The sequence below is a fragment of the Acomys minous genome (genome assembly GCF_964271855.1).
Source record: "Acomys minous genome assembly, chromosome: 6".
NCBI classification, from domain to species: domain Eukaryota; kingdom Metazoa; phylum Chordata; class Mammalia; order Rodentia; family Muridae; genus Acomys; species Acomys minous.
The window spans coordinates 96,484,021-96,511,813 of NC_140487.1; the positions used below are offsets into that span (position 1 = coordinate 96,484,021).

Consider the following 27,793-nt stretch of genomic DNA (forward strand, 5'->3'; position numbering starts at 1 on the left):
GACTCAATTTGTAGACCAGGCTGGCCTCGAACTCACAGAGATCAGCCTGCCTCTGCCTCTCGAGTGCTGGGATTAAAGGTGTGTGTCATCACGCCCGGCTCTTCCCCTGAGTTTTAATAGTTTTGTTTTCAGATAGCATCTTACTACAGAGTCTAGGTTCACCTCAAACTTATAATCCTGGGCTGAAGGGATGGCTCAGCGGTTAAGAGCACAGCCTGCTCTTCCAGAGGTCCTGAGTTCAAATCCCAACAGCCACATGGTGGCTCACAACCATCTATAATGAGTTCTGGTGCCCTCTTCTGACCTTCAGGTGTACATGTAGGCAGAATACTGTATATGTAATAAATAAATAAATAAATCTTTTAAAAAACAAAACAAAATTTATAATCCTCCTCTTGAGTGATGGGATTACAGCCATTTACAAAACCAGGCCCCACCATGTTTCACTTTTTAAAAAAAGATTTATTTATTATGTATACAGTACATGGTAGAAGAGGGCATTAGATCACATTATAGATGGCTGTGAGCCACCATGTGGTTGCTGGGCCTTCTGGAAGAGCAGTCAGTGCTCTTAACCTCTGAGCCATCTCTCCAGCCCCCACCACGTTCACTTTAATTGGGAAGTGAACAGAAGCCAACTTTCAGCTAACTAAATATGGTTTCCTGAACACCTCCCCAGGCCCCTAGATGCTAGACTTTTAAAAAATAATTAATTTTATATGCATTGGTGTGAGGGTGTCAGATCCATTGGAACTGGAGTTACAGACAGCTGTGAGATGCCATGTGGGTGCTGGGAATTGAACCCAGGTCCTTTGGGTGAGCAGACAGTGCTCTTAACCACTGAGCCATCTCTCCAGCCCCAATGCTAGACTTTTTAGGGAACATTTATTGTCTTTCCTCCTTGGCGTGAGGCAGAGTCTGCTTGTGTAGTCCAAGTTGGCCTCACATTTGAGGTCCTCCTGAGTGCTGTGAGTCCAACGCTCATCCCAGTGCCTGGATCCTGGTTGTTGAAGTATAAATATCCACTGTATAAATTTCACAAAATACCAAAAAATTTAAACAAGACAAATATAATCCCTGATAATAAAACATGATGTATTAGTCATTTGGGGTGTGCTTTCTCCCGTTTTCTGTCTTGAAACTATAAAACAGACACTGAGGCTGGACAATATATGTTCTTTGTGGCTTTTTGAATTTTATTTTGTCTTTTTTTTTTTTTCCCAGAGCTGAGGACCAAAAGCTTGCTAAGCAAGCGCTCCACCACTGAGCTAAATCTCCAACCCCATGGCTTTTTGAATTTTAATATACTAAAGCACTGGGGTGTGTGTGTGTGTGTGTGTGTGTGTGTGTGTGTGTGTGTGTGTGTGTGTAGAGGCCAGAGGTTGATGTCAAATGTCTTCCTCAATTGTATTTTGAGGGAGAGTCTCTTACTGAGCCTGGGTCCACTGAAGTGCTTAGGTTGCCTGGTTGTTGTCATGCTCTGGGGAGCTGTCTGTCTAAAAGGCATTTTATTACATCGTGGAACTGTCTTCTGTGCTATTTTAATGCTTGTGTTGAAATCTATCATAGCTACCCTTTCGTCCATTTTTTTGTTTTTGCTCTTGCTTTGTTTTGAACTTACAGTTTTACACACACTTTGGCATGCGCCCTGCCACTGAGCTACACCCCTAACCCTCTCCTTACTTTCCTGAGACAGCGCCGCCGCCGTGAGTTGTCCTAGGCTGATCTTGAAAGCACTCTATATGTAGCCCAGGCTGGCATTCAATTTGAGATTCTCCTGCCTCAGCTTTTCCAGTAAATGAGATTAGAGACACAGCAACCTTAGTCATTTAAAAAAATCTATCTACAAAAGCGTTAACATTGCTGTGCATCATATCTCTAAAGTTTTGTCTTGCAAAATGAACTCTGATATCCATTGAACAATAACTCCCCTTTCCCACTGGTCCTGGCAGCCACTTTATGTTTCTTAAAGTTCAACTAATTTTGATACCTTGTATAAATGGAAGCATGAGTGTGTGTGTGTGTGTGTGTGTGTGTGTATGTGTGTGTGTGTGTGTGCGTGCACTCATGTGATTATGCCCATTTTTAAGGTTTTTGAGATCTAGTGCAGAACTGGCCTCCCAAAAGAGTATCACAATTCACACTTGGACTGAAAGCTCCTGAGTATCCATGTAGGATTCCCACCGGATGCTCAATACGTAGCTCTGACAGGTCTATAATTTGCTAAGTAGACCAGGCTGGCCTCGAACTCACAGAAGTCCACCTGCCTCCGCCTCCCAAGTGCTGGGATTAAAGGCGTGCACCACCACTGCCTAGCTGTCAGTTAACTTTTCAATGCCTGTTCCTGTATAGAATATGCATTATATCTTATCGTTATACATGTTTGCATAACACATCCTTATTATCAGGAATAGTGGGCTTAATAATGTAATGCTCTAAGAATCGTGCCTGGAGGGGGTGGAGAGATGGCTCAGTGGTTAAGAGCACTGACTGCTGTTCCAGCGGTCATGAGTTTAATTCCCAGCAACCACACGGTGGCTCACAACCATCTACAATGTGCTCTGATGCCCTCTTCTCTAACTTCACTTCGCCTGCAGGCCAGAAGAGGGCATCAGGTCGCATTATAGGTGGTTGTGAGCCGCCGTGTGGTTGCTGGGAATTGAACTCAGGACCTTTGGAGGAGCAGTCAGTGCTCTTAACTTGTGAGTCATCTCTCCAGCCGCGCCCCCTTCTCTCTTCTTCTCTCTGTATATTGGCTGTATATAGTTCTGTCATGATTTCTGTCAGCTGAGGGTAGAGCTCAGAAATATAGGGCTTTCCTAGCACATGCCTGGGGCCCTGGATTTGTTTTGTGTGTTTTGTTTTTGTGAATCAGGTGTAGCTTTGGCTTGCTTGGAACTCATTATGTAGACCAGGTTGGTCTCCAACTCTTAGAGATCTTGTGCCTCTGCCTCCCTAGTGCTAGGATTAAAGGCATGCAAGCCATGGTAGGGGCCTTGCATTAACACACACACACACACACACACACACACACACACACACACACACACACACACTTCAAAGCTGTCAAAGCAAGTGGCAAAACAGGATACCACATTTGATTTTCCTTATAGATCCGTAAATCAGGAAGAAAGCAATCAGCAATGACTTTTTGCGTTTAGAACCTGATGCTCACAATTCTAGTGCTAAGCAATTCCAACCCCAGGAATCAGATTTTGCCTTTCAAAGCCTCGCAGTTGTCCCAGAAACTAGAAGCCAGGAAAAGCTTTGGTTACTTGTAAGAACGTCCCGGCACCAGGCCCCGCCCCTCCGGCTTCAGACCACGCCCCCTGCCCGCCTCAAACCCCGCCCTTCCGGTCCTGCCACGCCCAGGCGTGCTTTCTGCGCGCGCGCAGTGCCTTCTGCAGGAGGGACACCCCAGGCCGCGGCCCCGCCCTCCCCGGCGCGGCCCGCCCAGTCCTAGGCCGGCGGGCTGGGCGCTCCGGTCCCGCGGAAGGGGAAGGCCAGGGTGAGCCCCGCGTGGGGGCTGGTCTGCGACGTGGCGGAGGCCAGGAGCCCGAGGCCGGGTAGGAAAGGGCGCGGACCCCCGAGCCGCCATCTTGCTGCGGAGGGGCCGGGAGGGCGGGGCTGGCAGAGGGCGCTGCCGCGGACCGAGAGGCTTGCCCCTCGGCCTCTGAGACCCGGTCCGTACCGTAAGCCCCCGGGTTGGAGCTGCTTTCTCGGGCCTTCTCATCTGCTGCTCACTCGGCGTTGGTAGGGAAAGGCCCAGGAAATGACTGCTGTCCCATTGTGCAGGAAACTGAGACTCAGAAGTGAGGAGACTCGGCTAGGAGCGCACAGCGAGGTGCTGGCAGGGGACCCCAGGGCACTCTGCCTCATCTGCCAAGCTAGCGAGTTTGGGAGGAAGACTAGCAAGCGGTTCTCTTTTTTTGTACCATCAGGTCAGAGCTAACCAAGAAACATTCAGAAGCCAAACCATGGATCCACCTGCCCGGAAAGACAAATCCAAAGTTAAAGAACCCTCCTTCAGAGTGGAGAAGGCTAAGCAGAAATCTGCCCAGCAGGAGCTGAAACAAAGACAAAGAGCAGAGGTGAGGATGAGGAAGGGGGCTCAGTATGTATGCCTGCCTGAGCCAGCTGGAGAAGGTGCTGGAAGGAAAAACAACAGAGAAAACTTTACTAGGGGTCCCGGCTGGAAGCCCAGAGTCTCTCGCCAGCTTAGTGTCAGAATTCCAGCCTGTTCCAGGTCTCCAGATGACTCCTGGCACCGAGCGAGCGTTTGTGCTAAGGATCTGAGGGACGCATGAAAAGAGGAAAGGCAGCTGTGGATACGGGAGAGATCAGAGAGGGGAGGAGAATATGAATAAATGAATGAACGAACGTGCGTGAAGAGCCAGTGTGTCCCCGTGACCCAGTACACATGTGTGGTTTTGGTGCAAAAAGTAGCTAGTTGGTGGGTGGGATGGGGAAAGTGCTTTGCTGCAGAACCGTGACGACCAGAGCCTATGCCTCAGAATCCATATGCAGATGGAAGAAGGGAAGGACCATACAAACCCGCCCTCTGTCCTCCACACTTGCTGTGGCATGCACACACAACACACACACACACACACACACACACACACCACCACCACTACCAGCATCAGCAGCAATTATTTTAAGCGTCTGCCTGTAACGGTGTGAAGGCCCAAGCTTGGAGCCCACCAATGGGTTTCTTTCTTCTCTCCACACTTCTAATCATGTTAAGAATAAAAAGCTTTAGAATGTTGACATGGCTGGTGAACCACATCCAAACGTGAGTATTTTAGTATTTAGTGTCAGTAAAAAGCCTGCTGGTGGTTTCTGCCTCTTCGTTGAGTTGTTTTGTTTTTGTTTTTGTTTTTTTTTTGTTTTTTGTTTTTTGGGTTTTGTTTTTTTTTTGACATTTTAAAGTACAGATATTTGGCTTCTCAGATTGCTTAGCACTGTTGTCGCATTTTCCTAGAATTTTCCTAAAGTCACGTATATGTCTGATGCCCCCTTTGACTGTTTCTTGTCTTACACCTTTTCTCCCCCTCTGGGTGAGCTCTTTTGTCTGATGCGTTTTCATTCAAATGGATGAATACATTATCTGTGCGTTTACTTCTTGTTTAAAGGGCCCTTTAGAGATAGCCGTGTTACTCTAAGACTCTGTTTCCTTTGTCTGTTATATTGTCTGCCTTAGAGACCTTTTTTAAAAGATTTGTTCTTACATGTGTGTGCGGTGGGTATGTGCACATGAGCTCTGGTGCCCATAGAGGCCATAAGAGTGCATCAGATGCCCTGGAGCTGGAGTTACAGGTGGCTATGAGCCACCTGACATTGGTGCTGGGAATCGAACCAGGGTCCCTTGAGAGAGCAGCAAAGGCTCTTAACCACTGCGCCCTTCCTCCAGCCCCCGAACCACCTTGTTTAGGGTTCTGGATCATTCCTCTTATGTAATTACTTACAGTTTTGCTTTTTACACACATCTGTGGTATGTGTTGGGGGGGGGGGTGTCTCTTAGGCACTTCCTTGTCACCTGTGCTAGAATTTCTGTCAGGCATTTGGCCAGAGGAATTACCAGGTGCTATTTCCATTTTCCTAGACATTGCCAAAGAGCTTTCGGAGGGATTCCTCCAGCGTGCACTCCAGTTGACAGTGTGAGACACTTCCTTGTTCCTCTTGGCCTGACAGTTGATAGTGTCCAGGTTTGTTTATCAGGTCCGTTTATTAAACAAATATCCAGCTGCCACTGTGACCAAGCACCAGTTTGTGGACCAGTGACTGGACAAGGCAGAGAACAGTTCTGCCTTCACAGAAGATGCATTCCCGTAACCATAGTAATTTCAGAGGTCATCTGAAAGCTGTGTTCCTCCATCCTATGAATACATGTGCCCTTTCTTTACCCAGACCCAAGCCAGAGACCTTAATTGCTTTGTACTTGAGCCGGCAGCTGGAGGAATGCTATAAGAGCGAGCCCCCGCCCCTCAGTTGCTCTGTGCACACTGATAGATGTGGACGGCATTGTTCCTGTCGTACTGGCAGGCACTCTTCTTTCCATGTGTTGTGCACTTGGGAACGTCACTTCCGAGATGCCTCTTTGGTAAAATGCGGGTGGTGGGCTCTGCCTCACAGCGTTACAAGGAATATGAATTGCACAAGTGCCTAGCACACCACAGGTGTCTGCTAACCAGCAGTGGCCGCGGTCTGGAGTCACCCATGCTTCCAAGCAGCTGCTGTGCTTTTATCATGTGGACTTAAGAGAGACCAGCTGGTTGTGTCCATATTTTCTTGCTGAGGTGTCAGACTGGGTGTGCATGCTGGTAGCAGCCGGCACCTGTTAGCTCCTACCATGCCAGCCTCAGCTGGGCCTGCACACGTGTGAGCAAACACTGAGGTAGGTGTCACCATTTCCCACTTACCGTTTGTGAAACCTTCTGGAATAAGAAGTGATGTGACCAGAGTCCAGCCATGAATGAGGGCAGGCCTGCGGTCAGAACAGTGTTTTCTAGTTCGTGGCTTCTTGGTTTTGTTTTTGTGGTATTGGGCTTGAACCCAGAGCATGTGTGTGCCTGGGCTTTACCACCGAGCCATACCCCCAGCCCCAGCCTGCCATTTGCTTCCCCACAGCTGTCTTGCTATTTTGTCTGTGTTCCTGGAATGAAATGGAATCTTCCATAGGAATGTGCCAGCACCTTCACAGGGAGGAAGGGATAAAGATGCCATATTCCAGAAAGTTAGCCATGAAGGAGACTTGAGAGGGACACGTGGCCATAGAGGCTCATTTCACAGTTGAAGCAGCTTGTCTGCTTATCCTAGCACCGCTGGGACCCGAAGACTTGCAGACCAGAAGTCTCACTGCTTGGCTCAGGCACCCTAGACATTTACATTTTTTTCTTGCCCTGTTTATTTTCTGCTTTCTCCTACAGTCTGCCTCTGACTGGGAAGTCTCCAGAATGTTACTTAGTATCCTGCCAGTCCTAGATCAGAAAGGAATATACAGATCATAAAAGGCTGGCAGGTATCAAACATACACAGAAGAGACGTTTCTTCTTTTTAAATATATTATAAAATATGTGTAATCATGTATAGTTTAAAGAATAATAAACATCCTCATATCTGCCACTCAGCCTAAGAAATTCAACTTGGAGCCAAGCCCAGTGGCACACACCTGAAGTCCTAAGGAGACTGAAGTAGATCAGTGAGTATACATGAGTTCAAGATCAGCCTGAGTAACTTAGCGAGGCCTTGTCTTAAACAAGGGGGTTGGGAGTGAAGGAAGGAAGGAAGACAGACCGACAGGCAAAGGGGCAGGCTTGGGGAGAATAGACCTTGAAGGCTCCAATACCCACTTCTGGTCATGTGCCTGTTCACCATAAGCTACTTTAATTGTTGTGCTAATCGTTCTGCCACTGTTCTGTATGAACTCACTGCGTCTGAAGTATGTAGTCCTGAATAGTATTTCACAGCAAAGCAAATCACTTCAGTTTGCCACTGGGTCTGGCTGCAGGTTCTTTTTGGTTTGTTTTGAGATGTGATTTCTCTATAGCCCTGACTAGACTGGAACTCCTCATGTCGGACAAGCTGGCCTCAAACTCACAGAGATCTGCCTGCCTCTGTCTCCTGAGTCCTGTGATTAAAGGTGTGAGCTGCCACCCCCAGCCTTTTGTTTTTTGGTTTTTGGTTTTGTTTTTTCGAGACAAGGTTTCTCTGTGTAGCCTTGGCTGTTCTAGACTCACTTTGTAGACCAGGCTGGCCTCGAACTCACAGCAATCCACCTGCCTCCGCCTCCTGAGTGCTGGGATTAAAGGTGTGTGCCACCACGCCCGGCCCTTTTTTTTTTTAAATGATTATTTGTGTTTGTGTATGTGTACCCTCAGAGGATGGGTGCTGGGAACTGAGCCCCAGTCCTGTAGGCTCAATTTTCTTAACCAATATATTTTATTAACAACTTAGTGACCGAGCATATGTCACTTATAACCCGACTAGCCAAAACAGTAAGAAATGAGGATTAATGGACACAATAACAAAACCTTAAGGATATCTGTTCCGAGGAACAATTCTCTGGGTGTGAGCCTCAGGATTTCTTCTGCTGGAACCTGGGGTAACCAGAACCCAGAACTTCAGCAGGAGTCGGAGCCCTGAAGCCTTCCCTCCAGTGGTTCTCTCTAGGAGCGTCTTGAAGTGCAGCCATGAACAGCCAAATCTATCCCAAGTCTCCAAAACGCCCCCGCCTCCAGTTCTGGCTCATTTATATATCTCCTCCCAGAGTCTGTTCACGGGATCTTTTCAGCTGGCAACAATCAAGCTCCTGCACGAGGTGGTTGCTCTTTTAGTGAATTAACCTCACCTGTTCTCTCACGAGACCGTTCCGATCCCCCACTTGGAATCCTAAAAATCAGGTTTATCTCTCCTTCACAGTCCCACTGTAAGAATAGCAGCACTCTTAACCCTGAGCCATCTCTCTGGCCCCAAGTTCTGTCTTTTGCCTCTCAGATTTTTGTTGTGTTTTGCTGAAACAAGGTCTCTATTATGTAGTCCTGGCTGTTCTGTAACTGGCCTCAAATTCATAGAGGTCCACCTGCCTCTGTCCCAAGTGCCTCTCATATCTTTATTCTTAGGAGTTTTGCCTGCATGCATGCCTGTGCGCAGTGTAAGTGCATGGTGCCCACAGAGGTCAGAAGAGGGCATAGAATCCCCTGGAACTGAAGTTAAAGACAGTTGTGAGTGGCCATGTGTGTGCTGGGAACAAATCTGGATCCTCTGCAAGAGCCACAAGTGCTCTTAACCGCTGAGCCATCTCTCTGGCCCCACGTTCTAGTTCTTAAATTGGTGGCAGACACTATATTCTGTGACTGGCTCTCTCACCTGCATGTTTTTTTTTCTTACTACATTTATGTGTGTGTTATGACGCATGTGTAGGGATCAGAGGACAACTTCCACCAGCTTAGAATGTTTTCAATATTTTCTCTGTAGCACACGGCTTCCTCCCTGGGCTTCTACAAATGCCTCCTCAGTAGCTGATAATCCCTGTTTGTACCACCACCTGAAAAGGCCGCCAGTCATGTTTTCCAAAGCACAGATAGAGTCAAGTTGTCCCTGCATACCAATGTCTGTTGCTCTCTAGTGACTCCCTGGCCTGGCACTGTTGTCTTTCTCCAGCTCCCCAGCTCCCCCCAACCCCCCCTCCCCGTGCATACTCCACATTAGCACACTTAAAGTTCCCAGAACTGATCCTGTGCTGTCTGACCCCTCACATCCGTCAGGTACCATCCTCTAGAGACCGGGCCCCTTGCCTTACTGCGCTCTCTTCATTCCCCAGACGGAAGTTGCCACCCTGCCCTAGGCACTGGCTCCCAGGCCCCTCCTGGTGCCATTCCATTTCCCAGCAGATGCCTCCATTGCTAATGTATCTGTTTCTCCTTTCAGATCTATGCTCTCAACAGAGTCATGACAGAGCTGGAGCAGCAGCAATTCGATGAGTTCTGTAAGCAGATGCAGCCGCCTGTGGAGTGACCAGCCTGCAGACCATCAGTGGACCTGTGGAGTGAGCCAGCCTGCATCCCAGTCAGTGGACCTGGGGCCTTTGTCTGTGAGCCTGTTCCCACTGTTACGCTGAGCTGACCCACTGGAGCCTTACAGAAGTAGACAGGACTTGTGGAGGACTCTGTAGCGAACTTCCTGTAGGTAACTTCCACACTGGTTTCTCCTCTCAGAACTGGCCCAGTGCTTGCTGGGTAGACTTTTCATCTAGGACAGCAGATTTTTAAAAGACCTTTTTTCTATTGTTTGAGAACAATCATTGTTTCTTGTGAAACTGTGTCTCTTCCCTAAAAATAATAAAATACAAAACGTTCATTTGTTCTTTAGTGGAGTGCCTGCTCACAGGAAATGGAACAAAGATGGAGGAGGTGAGGACTAGAGGAATGACCCAGCTGTTAGGAGCACTGGCTGCTCTTGCACAGGACCCAGGCTCAGTTCCCAGTACCCAGTTCACAACCACCTGAAACTCCAGCTCCAGGCTCACCATTTTCTGGCCTCTGTAGGCACTGCACTCATACACACACCCACACAAAGACAGACATTGGCATAAATACGTGTAAATATACACATAATTAATAATAAAATAGGTCTTAAAAAAAAAAAGCCAGGTGTGGTGGTACACACCTTTAATCCCAGCATCCCAGCATCCCAGCACTCAGGAGGCAGAGGCAGGTGGGTCAATGTGAGTTTGAGCTCAGCCTGGTCTAGGTCAGCCAAGGCTATACAGAGAAACCCTGTCTCAAAAAACAAACAAAAACAAAAAGCAGGGCATGGTGACACATACCTTTAATCCCAGCACTCAGGAGACAGAGGCAAGCAGATACCTCTGAGTTTGACATCAACCTGCTCTACATAGCAAGTTCCAGGCTAGCCAAAGCTCCATACTAAGACCCTGTCTCGAATACACACACACACACACACACACACACACACACACACACGAGAGAAGGACGAATGAGAGCCAGTGTCCATGGAGATAGTGACGGTGGCTTTGCCTTGGGGATAAGGACAGCTCGTTATTTGTCTCGAGTTGGTGGGTTTGCTAAGTGTGGGAGTTCTTTGGGGAGCAAGAAAGGGCGATAAGTGAAAAGCGCAGGCGATGGAGGCTTGAGGGGAATGGGTTTGAAATAGTAGTCTAGTTCCCCAGAGGATGGAAACTGACGTTGCCAGGGGCATGCCGGGCAACAGCTGGGCGGCAGTGAGGCTTCACTGGGGACAGACACCCGACTGCAAGCAGCACTTGACCACATGTTCGCCAGCCCTGGGTGGCTTCTGGCCGAGGCCCAGGAGGTGGAGAGTTGCAGTTAAATGGGCCAGGGCTTTGCTCAGCAGCTAAAGTGGAGGCAAAGAAGGGCGGGAGGTTCCAGGTCCCAGCGCACAGATTATAGTGACTGGCCTGGCTTCAAGCTGTGTGAAAAGGTAATCCCAGCACTTGGGAGGCTGAGGTCAACCTGGGCCTCAGACTGATCCTGACTCAGAGTCAGTGAGAACTGGCAGAGGGTTAGCGACTTTGAAAGGCATCTAAGGCAACTGGGTTAGCGTTTCTGTGGTTGAAATTGAGCTTCCAGAAGTATAGTGGGAGCAATTAGAGAGTAGAAGGCTGGGGACAGAGCTGAGAGAGGCCGCTCTTACAGGTAATAACAGCCCGGGGAATTACTATGGAAGGCCGAGGCAGGATGGACGACCAGAGATCTTTGGAGTCAATTGCTGAAGGGCTGGGAAGCCAGAATACTGGGACAGTCATCTTCAAGAACCATCCAGTAATCCCAGCACTCGGGAGGCAGAAGCAGGCAGATCTCTGTAAGTTTGAAGCCAGCCTGGTCTACAAAGTGGGTCCAGGACAGCCAAAGTCACACAGAGAAACCCTGTCTTGAAAAAAAACAAAACAAAACAAACAAACAAAAAAAGAACCAGCCATCTCAGGATTTGTCAGGTGACCTTGGGCAAGTCACTTGGCTTCTAGTGCCGCAGTCTTCATGTCTTGAGGATGTTACTGTTTCTGCTTCTTTTGCCCCAGACGCTAAGAGCTGGGCAAACTGCACAGCTATGCGGTGACTCAGACCCGAAACCCTATACACATTAAAAGGTGCCCTTACTCTCTAGTCAATGTAACATTAGTAGCTGTGGTAGCAACAAGGTAATCTGTGCACTGGGAGCCGCCCTCTGTTAGTGCTGTTCTATGTGACAATGGACAGGAAAGACTAGACCTTTCCACCTCTCTTCCTTCCCTCCCCCCTCCCTTCTTTTCTTCCCTTCCCTCCCTTTCAAAAAAGCAGAAAGCATATCCCCTCCTACGTGAGCAGATAGTAGGAAAAAATAAAAGGACATGCAGCCTCCAGCGTTGTAGGACCTGCTGACCACAGGTGTCCAGTTACACACGGGTAAGTGTGACCCTTTGCTCCCATTTGAGCTACTAGCTAGGGTTGAGGGATGACTGCAGTGCGCCAACAGCAGCCCTGGGAGGGCAGCCCAGATACCTTCTGGTTTCTATCTTGGGGCCTAGAGTAAGGTGTGTGAACGGAATGTTCAGACTGCGCCTTTAGGCACCAAACACCCATCTCCCAGTGGCCTCCTTTAGGGGTAGAGGCATAGAGTTCTCTGCCTCAGACATGCTTCCGGAGTGTATGCATGCCAACATGAGGGCAGCAGGGTTATTGCAATGCTGAGCAAGTGCTAGGAATAGGGTGTGTGCTACCAGGCGTAGCTAAAACGAAATCTTTTTTTTTTTTTTAAGTATTTTAAAGTTTGAAGTTGTTAAATTATTCCTTTTACCCATCCTTCATAATATAGATCCAATTAAATGATAAATTCAAGAATCCAGGAGGGAAAAGTTGGTCCCCGCCCCCCCCAAAAAAAATCAGCTTGGGGCTGCAGAGATGGCTCAGCAGTTAAAAGCACTGACTGTTTGTTCTTCCAAAGGTCCCCAGTTCAATTCCTAGTATTCACATAACAGTTCACAACATTAACTCCAATATCTGATGACCTGGCACAGTCATACAGGTAGGCAAAACATTAATTCACATGAAATAGAAATAAATAAGTCAATAAAAGGATCACACACACATATACACAAACCATTTTTGCCTATGAAGCCGGACAACCTGGAGGACATAAGTGGTGTTCCTGATAATAAAGTTGAACATGGCTCCCTAAAACAAAACAAAAACCTAGAGAAAATTACATAGTACTTTATACCCTGCTGATCCCACTGGAATATGCCTCAGCATTAGCAAAGAATTAAGCTCACAGCTGTAGACCTGAGTTTTCCAAAATTGTGGTTTTCATATGAAATCCCACATTTTAAAAAAAATGCATGCATGTATGAGTCCAGAGAGGCCAAAGAGGGCACGAGATTCCCCAAAGCTGGGGTGCACTGACATGTTGATGCCAGAAACAACCTAGGTCCTCTGCAAAAGGAGCCCAGGCTCTTAACTGCTGAGCTGTCTCTCCAGCCCCCCCCCACCCCCCCACCCCCCCCCACCCCCCAGAAGTACACTCCTCCATCCCTGCCCCAGGACCAGGATGTCTCAAAGTGACAGGCACATTCCAGTTCTTACTTCAAGAGAACCCAGTGGAGCCGCCGTAGCTTGTGTGCTGCTCTTCCATGCTACACATGAGGAGATGGCTTTGTAGAGACTAAACACTGCCCTTGGGACCACACCTTGAAAAGCAGGATTCCTCATGGGACCCCACTCAGGCGTGGAGCAGTGCTTTAGGAGCAGAAGCGCCACCTTCTGGGTTTAGACAGAAAGCCGTCGAGACTCCCTGCCTTCATTCCTGTGCTTAAAGTGCTCTCACGTCATCTTTACCTCTGTGCTTACCTGAAAGCCCAGGAAGAGTCTCAAACGCTGCTTTCCAGGAAATAAAGACGCTGAATGGTGAGCTGGCAACCGAGCCCTGAGCTGTACCACATACACCTCTCTTAAAACTTAAAATGCAGAGCCGGGCAAGGTGGTGCACGCCTTTAATCCCAGCACTTGGGAGACAGAGGCAGGTGGATCGCTGTGAGTTCCAGGCCAGCCTGGTCTACAAAGCGAGTCCAGGACAGTTAAGGCTACACAGAGAGACCCTGTCTTAAAGAAAACAAACAAAAACAAAAAACCTTCAAAGCAGACATTGCAGAGGAGCTCAGGTGCCATCGTGGGGGAGGTGGCAGAATTATCCAACAGTCCTTTGGATGTCCCACCTAAAGGCAGAATCCATAGTGCTACTGGGGTTCCCTGGTTCTTCTCCATAAGTCACAACTTTATACAATAAAACAGTGTGCAGTATTTCTGTCTTGTTTGTGTTTTAAAAGGTAAAATCTGAGTTTAGTGTTTGAGAATTTAGAAAATATACATAATAGATCTTAGAAGCCAGATTCCTGGGCTTTCTGTTGGTAGACAGCAATTGTTGGACTAGCTGGACCACAGCCTGTAAGCCATCCTGATAAATCACATATACATATACACATACATGTACATATATGAGATTTATTAGAGTGGATTACAGGCTTACAGATATACATTTATTATATAAATACTATATTAATATAGAGGTATATAGATGATATAAATTACAGAGAGAGGGACAGATAGATGATTGATAGAGATTCGTCCTATCACCTCTGCTCCTGACTAATACACCACTTGATACAATCAATCAATATTTTTGAGATAGAGTCTCGTGTGTCCAAGGCTGGGTTTGAGCTTCAGCCCAAGACTTACCTTGGAAACAAAAGTCTATCCTACATTACTGATTCAAGTATTACCCAAAAGGTAGTCTGAACCCTTAATAAGGAGAAAGAAGCAAAGGCTTATGGGCCCACTGTGGGTCGATAAGATACCAGGCAAGAGAGGGCGTGCACCAAGCATATGATAATACAGGCACCAGAAGAGCTTTAGTTAGGGTAAGCAGGTCTTGGTCCAGCTTGGTAAGCGTAGCACCCTCAGAGGGTGAAGCTATGGTTTCCCCGTGCAAGAGCTTAATACACATTCCTTCCCCCACAGGGCATCTGGGAAGAAGATGTAGGAAAGTGACCAAGTCAGGCAGTAAAAGGCGGTGAGCGAGAATGGGGAGAAAACCAGCAAGATGATACCTGTCAAGAGAAAAGCAGATACTCAGCTTCACGTGGGGCTGCACATGTTCCTACCCAACGCTGTCCCTCACAGGCCACTCACAGAACTGAGGAAACAGCCACAGAGAGGCAGGAGCCTCGTGTTGAAGTTCAGTTTAGTAAGTATATGTAAGTCCCCAGTTGGAAGCTAATGCAATCTCAGGTCCATTCTGGTATCTCTGACTAGAAGCCAAGTCCTGGCCAAGACTAAATTCAGAGATCAGAGCCTTTTCAATGGGAAACAAAACAAAACAACTACAAAAAAACAAAAAAACAAAAAAAACAAACTCCCTAATTGTGAGTTTATAATGTCTAAGACAGCTTACAGAGTGGCCTTAGCTCCCCCACCAATGACCGAGTGGTCATAGTGCCTCACTGTGCCCAGACTGTGCAAGTCCAGTCTGTGATGACACCTCTTTCCTTCTCTAGTTTGGAATTTGGTCCCTGCTGGGCACAGGGTGTCCACGTGAGTCTCTGATGACCGTCCCTGGAAGACAGTGCTTCTTGTGAGTGACCACAGCTCAGGGCCTGAGGACTTAAGTGTGACTCTCTCACGCACCTGGAGAGGACTCTGGGGAGCTAGCATTTCCCTCTGCTGATTTCGAACCACATCCTTGGTTGGTTGGTTTGCTTTTTGTTTGGGGTTTGGTTGGTTTGTGTTTTTTGTTTTGTTTTGTTAGTTTTTCAAGAACGTTTCTCTGTATAGCCCTGGCTGTGCTGGAACTAGCTGTGTAGACCAGACTAGACTAGAACTCAAAGATCTGCCCGCCTCTGCCTCCTGAGTGCTGGGACTAAAGGTGTGCGCCACCACACTCAGTCATATGCTTGTGTTCTAACCAGTCTTAGCTATGAATACAACAATGCACTGAGCCCTGAGGCCCCTCCTAGCAAATCACTGAGCCTGAATGTAGTCTCAGGTACTCCCAAGGTAGCCTGAATTTCAGATGAACACTGTCAGGCACAGGGACTCCAAAGACAGTGGCACATCTACTCAGTACTAGGTACTCTACTGGGTGCCATCTACTCGGTACTAGGTACTCTGCTAGGTAGTACAAGTTGTTTCACAACACACCCATGACTTAGATTACATCTATTTTCTCATAGGAGACAGAGGGGAAGTAGCCTGCACAAAGGCCTGATTCAAGTCCAAGTCGGCCTGACCTTTAAAAACGAGACATTCTGCCTCAGTTAACAAGAATATAGTGCATCAATAGTCTCATGACAGGATCTCATGTAGCCCAGGCTGGCCTCAAACTTACTATGTAGCTGAGGATGACTTTGAACTTCTGATCCTTCTGCCTCCACCCCCCAAGTGCTGAGGTTGCAGGTGTGCACCACCACAGACAGTGTGTGCAGTACTAAAGATCAACCCCCAGGGATCCATGCAAGCTAAGCAAGAACTCTACCAACTGGGCCACATCCCCAGCCTGACCACCATGTGTTCTGTGAGAGCCCGTTAGATCACGACAGGTGACCTAACAAAAGGCCACTTCCGGGGAAAAGAATGAGTTAAGGAGATGTGCTAGACTTTTGGGATACTGCACCTGAAGACTAGTCAGTGATCTGCTGAGGCGAGGGGGTGATGCTTAAAGCCAGAAGCATCCTAAAAAATAGAGGGCCATGGGCCAGCTTCTCAAAGCCTGGAGCTCTGCAGGGAAGAGGCTTTGGTCTAAGGTGACCCGCTGCTCCCCAGGCAAGCAGACCACCAACAGTATCACCTTTGAAGTGTGCACAATCCTGCCATTAACGGGTCCGTCTATGAGGTGCAGTTTCATACAGCAAAGAAACCCTGGGGTCTCATGCTAAGTGCGTGGTTTATTTTGAGCAAAGGGATCAACTGTAGTAGCAATGACTTCTGAGAGAAACACTTGCTATGGGTTAGGAGGGGGGAGGTGGAAAAGATGGAGCCAGGAATTGCCACTTACAGGCCAGAAGCCTACCAAAGAATCACCTCATTGCTTCATTCAATCCTAATGAACCAGCCAGGCCTTTAATCCCAGCACTCGGGAGGCAGAGGCAGGTGGATCACTGTGAGTTTGAGGCCAGCCTGGTGAGTCCAGGACAGCCAAGGCTACACAGAGAAATCCTGTCTCAAAAAAACAAAAAAACAAAACAAAACAAAAAATCCTAGTAAACCTGCAAGGAATTTGGGGCTATAATTATACATGATGAAAACTGAGCTCAAAATGGTGAGCTATTAGCCCAAGTTTATATAGCAGTCGTGTGCAGAGGTCAGAGCTTCACTGAGGTACACTTAGCTGCAGACCCAGACTCCCGTTCTACCTCTGCCATTTGGGCACAGGAGAGCCAGCTCCCAGAACTTGGGCATGGATGTTGTACTAATGCCACCTAAGATATAAATCTGAAACAGACTGTGACAACCCAGAGTGGATTCACAGCAAAGGAATAATGGAGGAACCTCCAGTCCCCAGGGATGCTTGTCTTGTTCATGTGCACACATTATAAAAGAAAAACTAATCCTCCTGGAAGGAAGCCCTACCTCAGGGCGAACTCTGGGATCTCTCCTAAGGCTGGAACCTCCACTCAGCTGCTCATGCTTGAACGTTCCCCGCCCCACCCCACCCCAGTATCAAGTCCAGCGCCAACACCTCTCAAACGCAGTTGCTTCTCTTATCCATCACGCCGCCATCTCCCACCTGAACCCTCCTGGTACTCTGTTGTCTGTTCTCCACACTGCAGACCTAGAGATGCCTGGAAGCTGCTGCCCTGACCATACCACTCCTGCCTGGGTTCCACCTGCCTTTACGATCAGATCTCAAATCCTGCCCAGTCTGCCCGTCAGATCTCAAATCCTGCCCAATCTGCCCAGTCTGCCCACTTCACTTGCCTAAGCTTTTGCCACTGGCTTTCCACACAAGTTCCAGCCACATTGCTCCACTAATGCTTCCAACACCTTCTCGGCCTCCAGTCACCACAAAGCTGTATCCTCGGCCTGAACCACCCTTCCTGCTCATCTCTCAGAGCTCACGTAAACATCCCTCCTTTAGGAGTATTTGCTCCTCTCACGTCATCACAGTCTAAATGACTCATGGTCGGAGAGTACCCTGTGCCTTCCCAGGGCATCAGAGGCATTTGTAGTTCTTATTTATTTTTGTCACGGAGCCTCACTCTATGGCTCAGGCTTGCCTGGAACTCACTGTATTTTGAACTTGCAATGATCCTTCAGCCTCAGCATTCTAAAAAGCAGGATTATATACATAAGCCGTATCCCCAGCTTTGTTTGCAATTATTTTTGCCATTTTTATTTGTTAGTTTGTTTTGGTTTTCAGTAACCAAAAGTAGACAAGGGCTATGTCTACTTTACCAGACTGACTCCCAGTACCCAGCACACGCACTCCCTAACATCTACTGAACTCATTAACGGCAGGTAGAGATCTACTGAGCACTGCCTAATTCTGTGTACTGGAAATCAGAGCATGAAGAAAACAGTCCTCTATGCAGGTGAGTGCATTTAGTGTCTTTGGACATTGAAAACACAGCAACTACGTACTGTTGGATAACAACAGAATTCGATGGTGAAAAGTGCCTGACAGCAAAGCTCATTGGCAACGCTACAGTGAGACGCAGTGTGGCCATACACATGGTGGCAGGTACTTCAACTCACCTCCCAGGTAAACTCCTTTTTTCCAGTTCTCCGACTCCAGGATTTCATCGTGTGGGTAGCAGCTCTGGTCAATCATGAACAGAATCATGAGGGAAGCCATGCAACAGAGAACGAAAGTGTTGCCCTTGGTCAGAAGGCAGGTGGAGGCCAAAACACAGGAGGCGTAGGGGCAGGGCAGGCCCTTGTATGCAGAGGGAGCTCCTCCTAGGGAAAGACCATGGCACCAGCTGCTTCCTGGCCCTAAGGACACCTGTCACTTTGGGTCTCCTCTCTCCCTGAGCTGTCACATTCCCTTTGCCCAGGGGTGTGGAGGTATCTGGTTGTCCACAGCAGATGTTGTATAGGTTTGAGTTCTGGTTTCTGGGGCACAGTGGGTACCCAGAGTAGACCAGGAGTGCCACGCCTTAAAGGGTCCTTGGAAGGCCAGTCTGAGCTCAGTGGTGGGACTGTACCTCCTTTCTGTGTGGTCTTAGGAAAGCATCTGCCTTCACTCTAGCACAGTTTCTTTTGTTTAGGGGGACTGGCATGAAGCAATGCTCCATACAAAGATATCACAAGAGAGACATAGCTGCTGCCGAAGCAAGGCAGTCTCCCAGCCCAGGGCCCTGCCAGTACAGCCCTCAACCCCCAACAGTGCAGGGCTCCTGAGGAAGAAGAAGAGGAGTCCCCCAGTGAGCCCTGGCTTCTGGCTTCCAGCACTTTCTCCTGCCCCTTGATTCCCTGCCTCAGTCCTAAGATGAACTGAGTTCCACTCACCAGTCTGACAAAAACACAGGCGGAAAGAAGCAGTTAGCACATAGATGATGGCCAGGAACCCATTCATAGGCCCGTCCACGCCGAGGAGCAGCGCCGAGGCCAGGCCAAAGGTGGTGAAGACAGCCAGGTCGTTCAGCTCCAGTCCTGCTTCAGAGGCCAAGAGTAATCCGTAAGCGCGTGTCCTGCACCCGAGCCCAGCCTGGAGCAGTGACTGTTGGGGTGCCGGGGTCTAGGAGAGCAGCAGCTGCTCCCCAAAGGTGGCCTGTGGAGCAAACCCCAGCTCTGCTTCTGCTGGTCCTCGTCACTCAACATGCAAGACTTAGCACGCATGTTCACAAGCCTCGGGACCTTTTTCAGGCAAAAGCTTCTATGGAAACATTTCAAGGTATCCTGAGCCAGCTGCTTTGCCTGGGGTTGTTTCTCATCTCCTCATGGACCCTCGCCATCCTCTCCTCTTCACTATTAAAGCTACAGAGGACATTCTTCACTTAGAATGAAGGCCATCCCAATGAACACGTGGTAAGCAGGACATCGCCTGAGGGAGTGAAAGTGAGCCAGAGCTCCTGACACTCGAGATGATCACACTAGTGCACGACGGAGTAGAAGCACAAGAACAAAACCTTTAGCAAAATGGCATAAATCAAAAGAAGAGTAAAGGGAATTAAAACGGAGAGACGAGGAAGACAGGAACTAAACACCGGGGCGAGGACCCAGCGAAGCCCTGGCTGCAGACAGCCTGACTCCCGCCGGGGCATGGCTGCTTCTGCTACCCCCGTGGGCGTGCGAGCTATGGGGAGTGACTGAGGTAGCCTGAGACGGATGCTCCGCAAGGTAGGGATTAGAGGGGCCTGAGGTCTGGACTCACCCACTTTGTGGCAGATGTGGAGGTATCTGGTCATTGTCCCTATTGCCATGTCTAACAGGAAGCTGATCAGAAGAATCCAGGAAGCACAGTGGGATTTCCTAGAGCGCAGGCCAGGATTCTTGTAGTATCCGCTGGACAGGTCCCCCACTCGATACCCACCCTTCACAAATTCCTACACCCCCCGCCCCACAAGCACACCCAAGTGCACTCTCTGCATTCACATCCCTTATGGTATAAACTGCTTTGTTTTAGACACACCCTCATATGTGACTTTATTCCTCCCAAACTCCCAACACATGCCAATTTCCTGACCCCACTCGCAAGTAATCACCAAGGTCCCTTCTAGCTCTTAAGGCCCAGATATGTTTGGTAGCACAGGTTCCTTCCTAGTTCCAGGTGCAGCCTCTACCACCATCTCACTGTGACTTTCCAGATAAAATGCTTCTTGTCCCTCTAGGCTTTTTTCTCCCACTTGTGAAGTGAAGAATTTATTCTAAGTGATTTCCTCTTATTTCTTCTCTTTTCCCCCCTCCTCTCTCCTTTCCTTTCTTTTATTCTGTGGTGCTTTGAATAAGAATGTTCCCCAGAGCCAGGCATGGTGGCGCATGCCTTTAATCCCAGCACTCGGGAGGCAGAGGCAGGTGGATCGCTGTGAGTTCGAGGCCAGCCTGGTCTACAGAGCGAGTCCAGGATAGCCAAGGATAACACAGAGAGACCCTGTCTCGAAAAACCAAAAAAAAAAAAAAAAAAAGAATGTTCCCCAGCTGGCGATGGTGGCACATGCCTTTAGTCCCAGCACTGGGCAGACAGAGGTAGACAGGGATCTTTGTGAGTTGAGGCCAGCCTGGTCTACAAAGTGAATCCAGGATAGCCAAAGCTACACAGAGAAACCCTGTCTCAGGGGGGCGGGGCGGGGAAGAATGGCCCCATAAGCTCATGTGTCCAAATACTTGGTCCCCAGTTGATGAAAATGTTTGGGAAGGCTTAGGAGGTGTGGCCTTGCTGGACAAGGTTGTCACAAGGACAAACTCTGAGGTTGCAAAAGACTTCTGCCATTGCCAGTGTTCCCCGTTCCCCTCTCCAGCTTTCAGATCAAGATGTAAGTTCTCGGCTATTTCTACTGCATGCCTTTGCTCTGCAGTCATGAACTCTGTGCCTATAAAACTGTAAGCCCAACTAAACGCTTTCTTTTATGTTTTGTCATGGAGTTTTATCATAGCAATATTAAAAGTAACTAAGACAATCTGTCCACCCAATTTTTTGAGACAGGGACTCTCCCTGGGACCTGGGGCTCAGTGGTTTGGCAAGGCTGGATGGTCAGTGAGCCCCACAGATACTCCTCCTCTGCCTCCCTGAGTGCACACTACCTCAGCTTTCTTACGAGAACGGAACCCAAACCCTCACAATTGTCCCACAAACCCTTTATCAACTGAGCTATCTCCCCAAGCCCTGGCCTTGGGCTCTGAGCCTCTGCCTCCTAATGGCTGGGGTTGCATGCTTATGCCACCATACTTGGCTAAATTCTAACGTTTATACTTTAGCCATGACCTCTAATCCTATGAAACCTTAGCCCAACTAAATGCTTTCTTTTATAAGCTGCCTTTGTTATAGTACAGGACTTTCCCCCCCCAGTACTGAAGACTGAAGCTTGGGTCTCCCACAGCATAGGCAAGCACTCTGCCATGAGCTATCTCAGTTCAGAGTTTGTACATTCTTTCTGTTTCTGAGCTTAGTTTAATTCCATTTGACATGAGACTGCCTTCTTTATGACTTCTAGTCTTTTATATGCCCAGAATGCAGTTTGTTTTGGTGACATCTCCAAGACAGCCTGAAAATAGCATGCCTTCTGCTGTTCTTGGGCGAAGCATCCACAGGTGTCAATGACATCCAGACACTGGATGGTGCTGCCCAGCGTAACATGCTTGCTGACTTTCTGGGGATTAGCGCGAGGTGTTGGCAGCTCCAACTGTGGTATGGATCCACCAGTGTCTCCCCAAGTTCTCTGGAGTTTGAAGTGTGGTTAGAATCTGTCAGTGCCTCCCACATTTTCTGGAATTTGATGCTGCCTCTACTCTAAGTGATTTCCCAGAGTTCCTCTGGCCTCACATTCTCCATTGCACCTTGTCCATCACGTGCTCCCAGGGCCCTCTGTGAACAGACACACAGTCCAAAGCAAACCTGGCCTCAGAGGCCACTGCCAACTCTGCACTGGATTACAATGCTTAGATGACCCAGCAGAAGCAGAGAGCCTAACCTCCCCAAATGGCTCCAGCATTTGTGTAGACCACACCAGAGGACCAAAAGGGGCCTGAGGCTACATGAAAATAACAGACTATGCTATAATTGTAGCATAAAACTACCCTCCCAGAGGATTTGTTTAACTGAGTTTTTCCTGCCACAGATGTGCATTCTCCCACTTTGTTAGACTCTAAAACTCCATATTTATGGATGAGAAACAGAAACAGAAGGAAGTCCTATGTTGGTCATGGAGAAGCAAGCACACCAGGAGGCATTACAAAGGGTTTTCTTTAAAAAGCTGACTTGGGGCCTGGAGAGATGGCTCAGAGGTTAAGAGCACTGACTGCTCTTCCAGAGGTCCTGAGTTCAATTCCCAGCAACCACATGGTGGCTCACAACCATCTATAATGAGATCTGATGCCCTTTTCTGGCCTGCAGGTGTACATGCAGGCAGAGCACTGTATACATACATACATAATACATACATACATATATACATACATTAATTAAAATAAAAAGCGGATTTGCCAAAGGCCTTGAAATAGAACCCAACTTATAGTAACATAACTTGTTTCAGCTTTCTTGGTGGCACCTGTACGTGTGACAGGATTTCCAAAACAGTGCTCATGTCTGAGAGTCAGACAAATCGTATGTCCTGATTCAAGAACCAGAAAACATAAACAAAGCCAAGTGGGGTGGCTCACACCTACAGTCCCAGCACTTGGAGGCTGCGGCGAAAGGATCTTAAGTTCAAGGACCGTCTAAGCTACATAATGAGTTCAAGGCCTGGGCTACATGGTGGGAAAGAGAAGGGGAGAGGGAGGGGGAAGGGAAAGGGAGAAGAGGATGAGAGGAAAGGAGGGAGAGAGAGAGAGAGACAGAGACAGAGACAGAGAGTGTGCATCTTTTCTTTTCCCTCCTACAAGCCATTCTGATTTGCCATGGCTAAAGGGAAAAGAGAAATCATAACACAAATTCCTCATACTACATAGAGACCGAGGCTCAAATATAAGCTAGCTGAAGTCACATATCAGATTGTAGCAACATGGAGGCCAGTGTCCTGGTCCCTGACTTTGAGGTCACTATACTGTCCCCATCCCTGAACTGGTCCTTTGCCACAGTGGCTAGGTCTCTGGATCCTGGCCCTGCTTGCTCATGCCATAGGCTCCGGCTTTAGGCTAAGAGCAGGCTGTGCCCCAAACCTACCTGCTGAAGCTGCAGAAGATGGAGAAGAGCCCCAGGACCATGTGGGCCAGGGCCAGGGCATTAATAAAATCTTTCCAGGAAAATTCAGCCGTCTGAGAAATGGTCTGCTCAGGGTCCATGGTGATCTGACCTGTGGCCCAGGAGAGAGGTGAACATGGCTCCCAAGCTCAAGGGGTCTCCAAAGAGGCTCCCAGAGACCCCATCCCAGATCTGCACCTTCCCCACGCTCTGTCTCACCCACTAGATTGAGAAGACAAGTCAGCAGGGAGACACTAGAGTTAAAGACAAGGTTCGGGAAAGCTTAGCAGTGGGGCAGATGACCTCGCATGGCCATCCCCTTCACCTTACCCTGGCCACACAGCACAGACATTCTCTCAAGAGCCCTGATGCCTCAAAGGCCTCCATCTGGGAGACGGAGCCTTGTCATAGACCAATGGCTCACTCCCTCAGGGACCTCAGGGAATACCACAACACTGTCCCATCTCCAACAGAGAAGGAAATCAACCTCACAGAATGGGTGTGACAACACCCAGTGGTTCCCCCAGCACTTCTGCTGTGTTCCCACCCGTGGGCTGGGCCAGCTCAGAGCGTGTACTCTTTCTTCCCCCATTTTATGAATGAGGAAATGCAAGTTTGGCAGATGGGAGACATCTGTTCAAAGTCGCGCACTAAGTGAACAGAACTAAATGCCAGCTGCTTGGTCCTCAATCTGCTGCTGTTCCTGCTTCGAGTCAAGACCCAGCAGGAGGAGGCAGGGGCTAGGACTAAGGGGTTCACTGGGCTGGCCTTGCCAGACAGCCTCTGCATGCTGGGGCAGCCATGTCCAGGCCTTTGACCATCCATGATATCTCTCACAACAGGAGGGAGCCAGCTGGTCTACCCACCTTCACAAGCAGTCTTGACTCTTTTCACACCATGTCCGAACACATGAACACATGTGCTCCTTACACATAACTGTTTGCGTCCTCTCTGAGACAGACAATCCCCACGAATAGGGGTAAAGACACCACATCAGCCACACATGTAACCCTTGCCTTGAGTGATGTGAGTAAATTCTCGTTCTCTTTAAACCCTTCATTCATGTTGAGGCTCGGGCTCGGCCTCCAGACAGCTCCTACATGGCAGTGCACATCTTTAATCCCAGCACCTGGGAGGCAGAAGTAGGTGGAACTCTGTGAGTTCAAGGCTAGCCTGATCTACATAGTGAACATCCAGGACAGCCAGAGCTACATAGTAAAAGCCTGTCTCAAAAGCAAAAATAACCAACAAAAAAATTTTTTTGAAAGGATCGAGTCAAAGTATGTTTTTTTCAAGAAATCCTGCCGCCAAGATGTCCAAGACTGGAAGACTGTACTTGGGTTAGGCACTGGAGTACCCCAAGGCATCACTGCAGGGTTTGCTGTTCCCATAGGCAGTTCGCCTAAAGAATCAGTAGCCGTGTGACCAAAGCCATCAGGATTAACACCTAAGATAGGAAATAATGAAAGCCTGGCAAAGCTGGGGTGGAAGAGAAGAGCTGGCTTCACCATCCCACTCCATGAACCCGCACGGCCATCTCGCCTGTGTCAAGGTGGCCAGTGGGACCAGATACCTCAGCTCCTGACCAGGTACCTGCTCACCTGCCAACCCATCTACCATCTCCTAGAAGAACAGCATCCCCGAGTCTCTGCCTCTCAGCGCAGATCAGCAGATGCTCAGGCTCCCAACAAGCAGATGCTACCTCATCACAGATGGTTTAGTCTTAATGATTAATCACCTGCTACACTGTCTACCTGTTCACAAAGCACGTGGACACTGGGCTTCCCAGGGGCCCTGTGAGCTCAGTCGGGCAAGGGTTCTCATCCTTGCTTGTACATCCCAAACAAGGCAAGCAACGGAGAGGGGAGCCTCGGAAGAGGTCTCTCTGAAATTACAGAATGAGACTTGGCTCTGCCTTGAGTATTTCTTTCCTCTGTACTCTGCCATCTACCAACAAACAGGCCAGGATATTGTGCCGGGCTCTATGCTTAGTTTGAGAGAATCCTCGTTGCCTTCAAAGAATGTACAGCCAGTCTACCTGGGTAGAACAGTGGTTCTCAAACCCATGGGTTGCAAGCCCTTTGGGATTGAATAATCCTTTCACAGGGGTCGCACATCAGTGATCCTGTATATCAGATATTTATATTACAGCTCATTACAGCAGCAATATTACAGTTAATGGAGTAGCAAGGAAAATACTTTTATGGCTGGGGGTCACTACAATATGAGCTAACTGTATTAAAGAGCTGCAGCATTAGGAAGGTTGAGAACGGCTGGTCTAGAGAAACAAGACACGAGCATACACGGTGTCCCTATATTCATAGTGGCCCCTTATTTTACAGATGGGAAAGCAAGGCTTCCAAATGGGAAAGGGCTTGTCTCCAGAAATGGTAGAGTCAGGACTTGAATTAAGTCTCCTCTTTCTCAGCTAGATGCTATTTGGGAAGAAAAGGGGGAAAAAAATGCACACACAGGTCCCAGGAGCAAAAGGACGGGGATGAGAGGAAAGGCTGTTCGAGTCCACAGAAATGGAGAGCAACCTCCTCACTCCTGCAGATGCTTGCTTAGGGGTCAGTCTGATGCTTGGTACTGCCGACACAGAGATGACTGAATTGATCTCTCAAGGAGCAGTCCCGCAGAGGATGCAACCCAGCACGGAAGAAGAAAGAGGCATGGCCATGTGAGCACGAGAGGGGCTGGCTTGCCTCTGGAGGCTTTCCAGAGGAGGCGTAGAGCCGAAGCTGGCTTGTGCTCTGCCCTGAAGAAGCCATATGCCGGCTTCTCGAATCCAGGCCCACAGCAGCCCTACCTAGCTCTCCAGCTCCCACGCCCTCAGGGCCTTCCTTGGGTCTCGGATTGGCCCTCCCTGAGGAGCAGCGTTTGTTAAGTGCCTGTCTTGGAAGGCTTCTTTGTGCTCCCCATGTAACACCTGGCATTCTGTACTGGCTTCGCCTACCTTGTCTTCCTTTTTTCCTAGAAGGGACGCAACTTGACTGCAGACTGGGGTCCCCTGTGCCAAGTATGAGGCCTGACAATAAAAGTACCCGATGTTAGTTGTACAGTTGACCAGTCAGGTCCTCTCGAGCGCTGCCTCTAATATACCCAGAATGCAGCCCTCTTCACTGAGGCCTCTGAAGAGTCTTTTTTTTTTTTTTTTTTTTTTTTTGTGAAACCCGCTTCAGCACAGGAGGCCACAGCCCAATCTTTATCTTTCAGTCACCCCATCTTTCCAGATACCTCCCTGTGTGGTAAATAGAAAAAGATTCATGTGCTACCCTCGGAAGATACAGTCTCAATGAAATGCTCAGGAGCTTGAGAAGACACATGTGACCTAGGGCATGTCCCAATGGCCCTGGGCATACCAGGAAGCAAAATCTAAGCCTAGGGCAAAGGAGAATTTCGCCCACGTGGTGACATTCAACAGGGTCTCTAAGGATGGGGGTGTGGTGGGGAAGGTTGCTAAAGAGAATTAAAAATACAGTAAGGTCCTGGCTTCCAAGACACGGATGATTGGAGGTGAAGTTGGTAAAGTCGGAGCTGGGGCCCTCCCCAGGTGACTGGGGGGGGGGGGGGGTGCCGTTGGGGGGCGGGGTCAGAACTGTGCTATTTGGGAGCGAAATGGACTGAGGAATGGAAAGCGATGGCGAGTGTGAGAACACCCCGCCCTGCCGGCAGCGCAGAGCTCACATGCCTGTGGGTTTCTAGAAAGAGGACTGAGTGACGATGAGGGCTCCCTCACCAGGCAGTGGCCGGTGAGAACGGAGGTTCACTTTGCAACAGTGGTGTCTCCTGTCGGTCCTCATCGCGCACACTGCTGCCCCTTCCCCGGAGGCCAGAGGCTATCTCCTGCAGAGACCCGGCCTCTTGAGAACAGGACACAGCACTGGTCTCTCGCCAGCCTCCCATGGGTTGTCCAGGTAACCCGGTTAAACCCAAGTCTGTCAGATGACGAGGGGAGGGGCTGGCTGGCAGAAATGAACCTGTCTCTCTTTCCTGCCGCGCCTGCTCCGTATCAGTAGGGAAGGCTTACCTGGGGACCAAACATTTCTGGATGGGGTTGGGCCCACCCCGCACCCCTCACCCCCCCCTTTCCCGCTGCTGTTGAGGCCGAGGGTCCAGCCCAAGCCAGAGTGTATTTATGGTGGTCCAGCCTCCTAACCTGGCTCTTAGCTCACAATTCAGAGGACAGGGGAGGGGCTGCAGAGCAGTTGGACAGAGGCACCACGGTTTCAATTTACAACTCTTGAGTGGGGGGCGAGGGGCGGGGCCTGGAGGATTCTCCCTTTTCCCTCCCCTTGAACCTGGGCTCAGTACAGAGACCCCGTTGTTGGGTGCCTGGGGCTACAGATAGGTTAGGAGTGAGTTGAAGACTGTAAAAGCAGGCTACGGTCCACATCGTGAAGAGTCTCATGGATATCAGCTCCACGCAGGTATGACCTTGGTGGTG

General features: G+C 49.0%; 2 protein-coding genes and 1 long non-coding RNA gene across 8 annotated transcripts; 2 read left to right on the top strand and 1 right to left on the bottom strand.

The window, feature by feature from the left end:
• Window positions 1-3,401: 3,401 nt before the first annotated feature.
• Window positions 3,402-9,858, top strand: SVBP (small vasohibin binding protein). Of its 2 annotated transcripts, none has more exons than XM_084787425.1 (3): window positions 3,402-3,566; window positions 3,942-4,091; window positions 9,430-9,858. In XM_084787425.1, the coding sequence occupies exons 2-3, from the start codon at window positions 3,978-3,980 to the stop codon at window positions 9,514-9,516; spliced, it is 201 nt and encodes a 66-aa protein (XP_084643551.1). In that variant the 5' UTR covers window positions 3,402-3,566; window positions 3,942-3,977; the 3' UTR covers window positions 9,517-9,858. The 2 variants fall into 2 exon arrangements, with proteins under 2 accessions (XP_084643551.1, XP_084643550.1); XM_084787424.1 differs by lacking the exon at window positions 3,402-3,566 and adding an exon at window positions 3,602-3,844.
• Window positions 9,859-13,042: 3,184 nt separating this feature from the next.
• Window positions 13,043-27,465, bottom strand: TMEM269 (transmembrane protein 269). Of its 5 annotated transcripts, none has more exons than XM_084787415.1 (7): window positions 27,377-27,465; window positions 26,303-26,374; window positions 23,329-23,458; window positions 19,885-19,982; window positions 19,020-19,166; window positions 18,264-18,467; window positions 13,043-14,620 (listed from the first exon to the last, which is right to left on the bottom strand). In XM_084787415.1, the coding sequence occupies exons 3-7, from the start codon at window positions 23,445-23,447 to the stop codon at window positions 14,484-14,486; spliced, it is 705 nt and encodes a 234-aa protein (XP_084643541.1). In that variant the 5' UTR covers window positions 23,448-23,458; window positions 26,303-26,374; window positions 27,377-27,465; the 3' UTR covers window positions 13,043-14,483. The 5 variants fall into 5 exon arrangements, with proteins under 5 accessions (XP_084643541.1, XP_084643538.1, XP_084643539.1 ...); XM_084787412.1 differs by lacking the exon at window positions 27,377-27,465 and adding an exon at window positions 27,086-27,356; XM_084787413.1 differs by lacking the exon at window positions 27,377-27,465 and adding an exon at window positions 27,086-27,353 and having other exon boundaries at window positions 19,020-19,163.
• On the top strand, window positions 14,628-19,006 carry LOC311600581. The gene is made up of 3 exons (XR_014780283.1): window positions 14,628-15,255; window positions 18,027-18,100; window positions 18,779-19,006. It is a non-coding gene; the product is annotated as an uncharacterized lncRNA (long non-coding RNA).
• Window positions 27,466-27,793: the final 328 nt, after the last annotated feature.

Bases quoted from the DNA above. Each gene is read 5' to 3' on its own strand.
- SVBP (XM_084787424.1), top strand. From the start codon at position 3,773: ATGACTGCTGTCCCATTGTGCAGGAAACTGAGACTCAGAAGTGAGGAG. The intron at 3,845-3,941 runs GTGCTGGCAGGG...TTGTACCATCAG, and splicing joins GGCTAGGAGCGCACAGCGAG to GTCAGAGCTAACCAAGAAAC. The intron at 4,092-9,429 runs GTGAGGATGAGG...TTCTCCTTTCAG, and splicing joins AACAAAGACAAAGAGCAGAG to ATCTATGCTCTCAACAGAGT.
- TMEM269 (XM_084787412.1), bottom strand. From the start codon at position 27,149: ATGAGGACCGACAGGAGACACCACTGTTGCAAAGTGAACCTCCGTTCT. The intron at 19,167-19,884 runs GTGAGTCCAGAC...TGGCCTCTGAAG, and splicing joins CCACATCTGCCACAAAGTGG to CAGGACTGGAGCTGAACGAC. The intron at 14,621-18,263 runs GTGAGTTGAAGT...TTCTCTTGACAG, and splicing joins AAAAGGAGTTTACCTGGGAG to GTATCATCTTGCTGGTTTTC.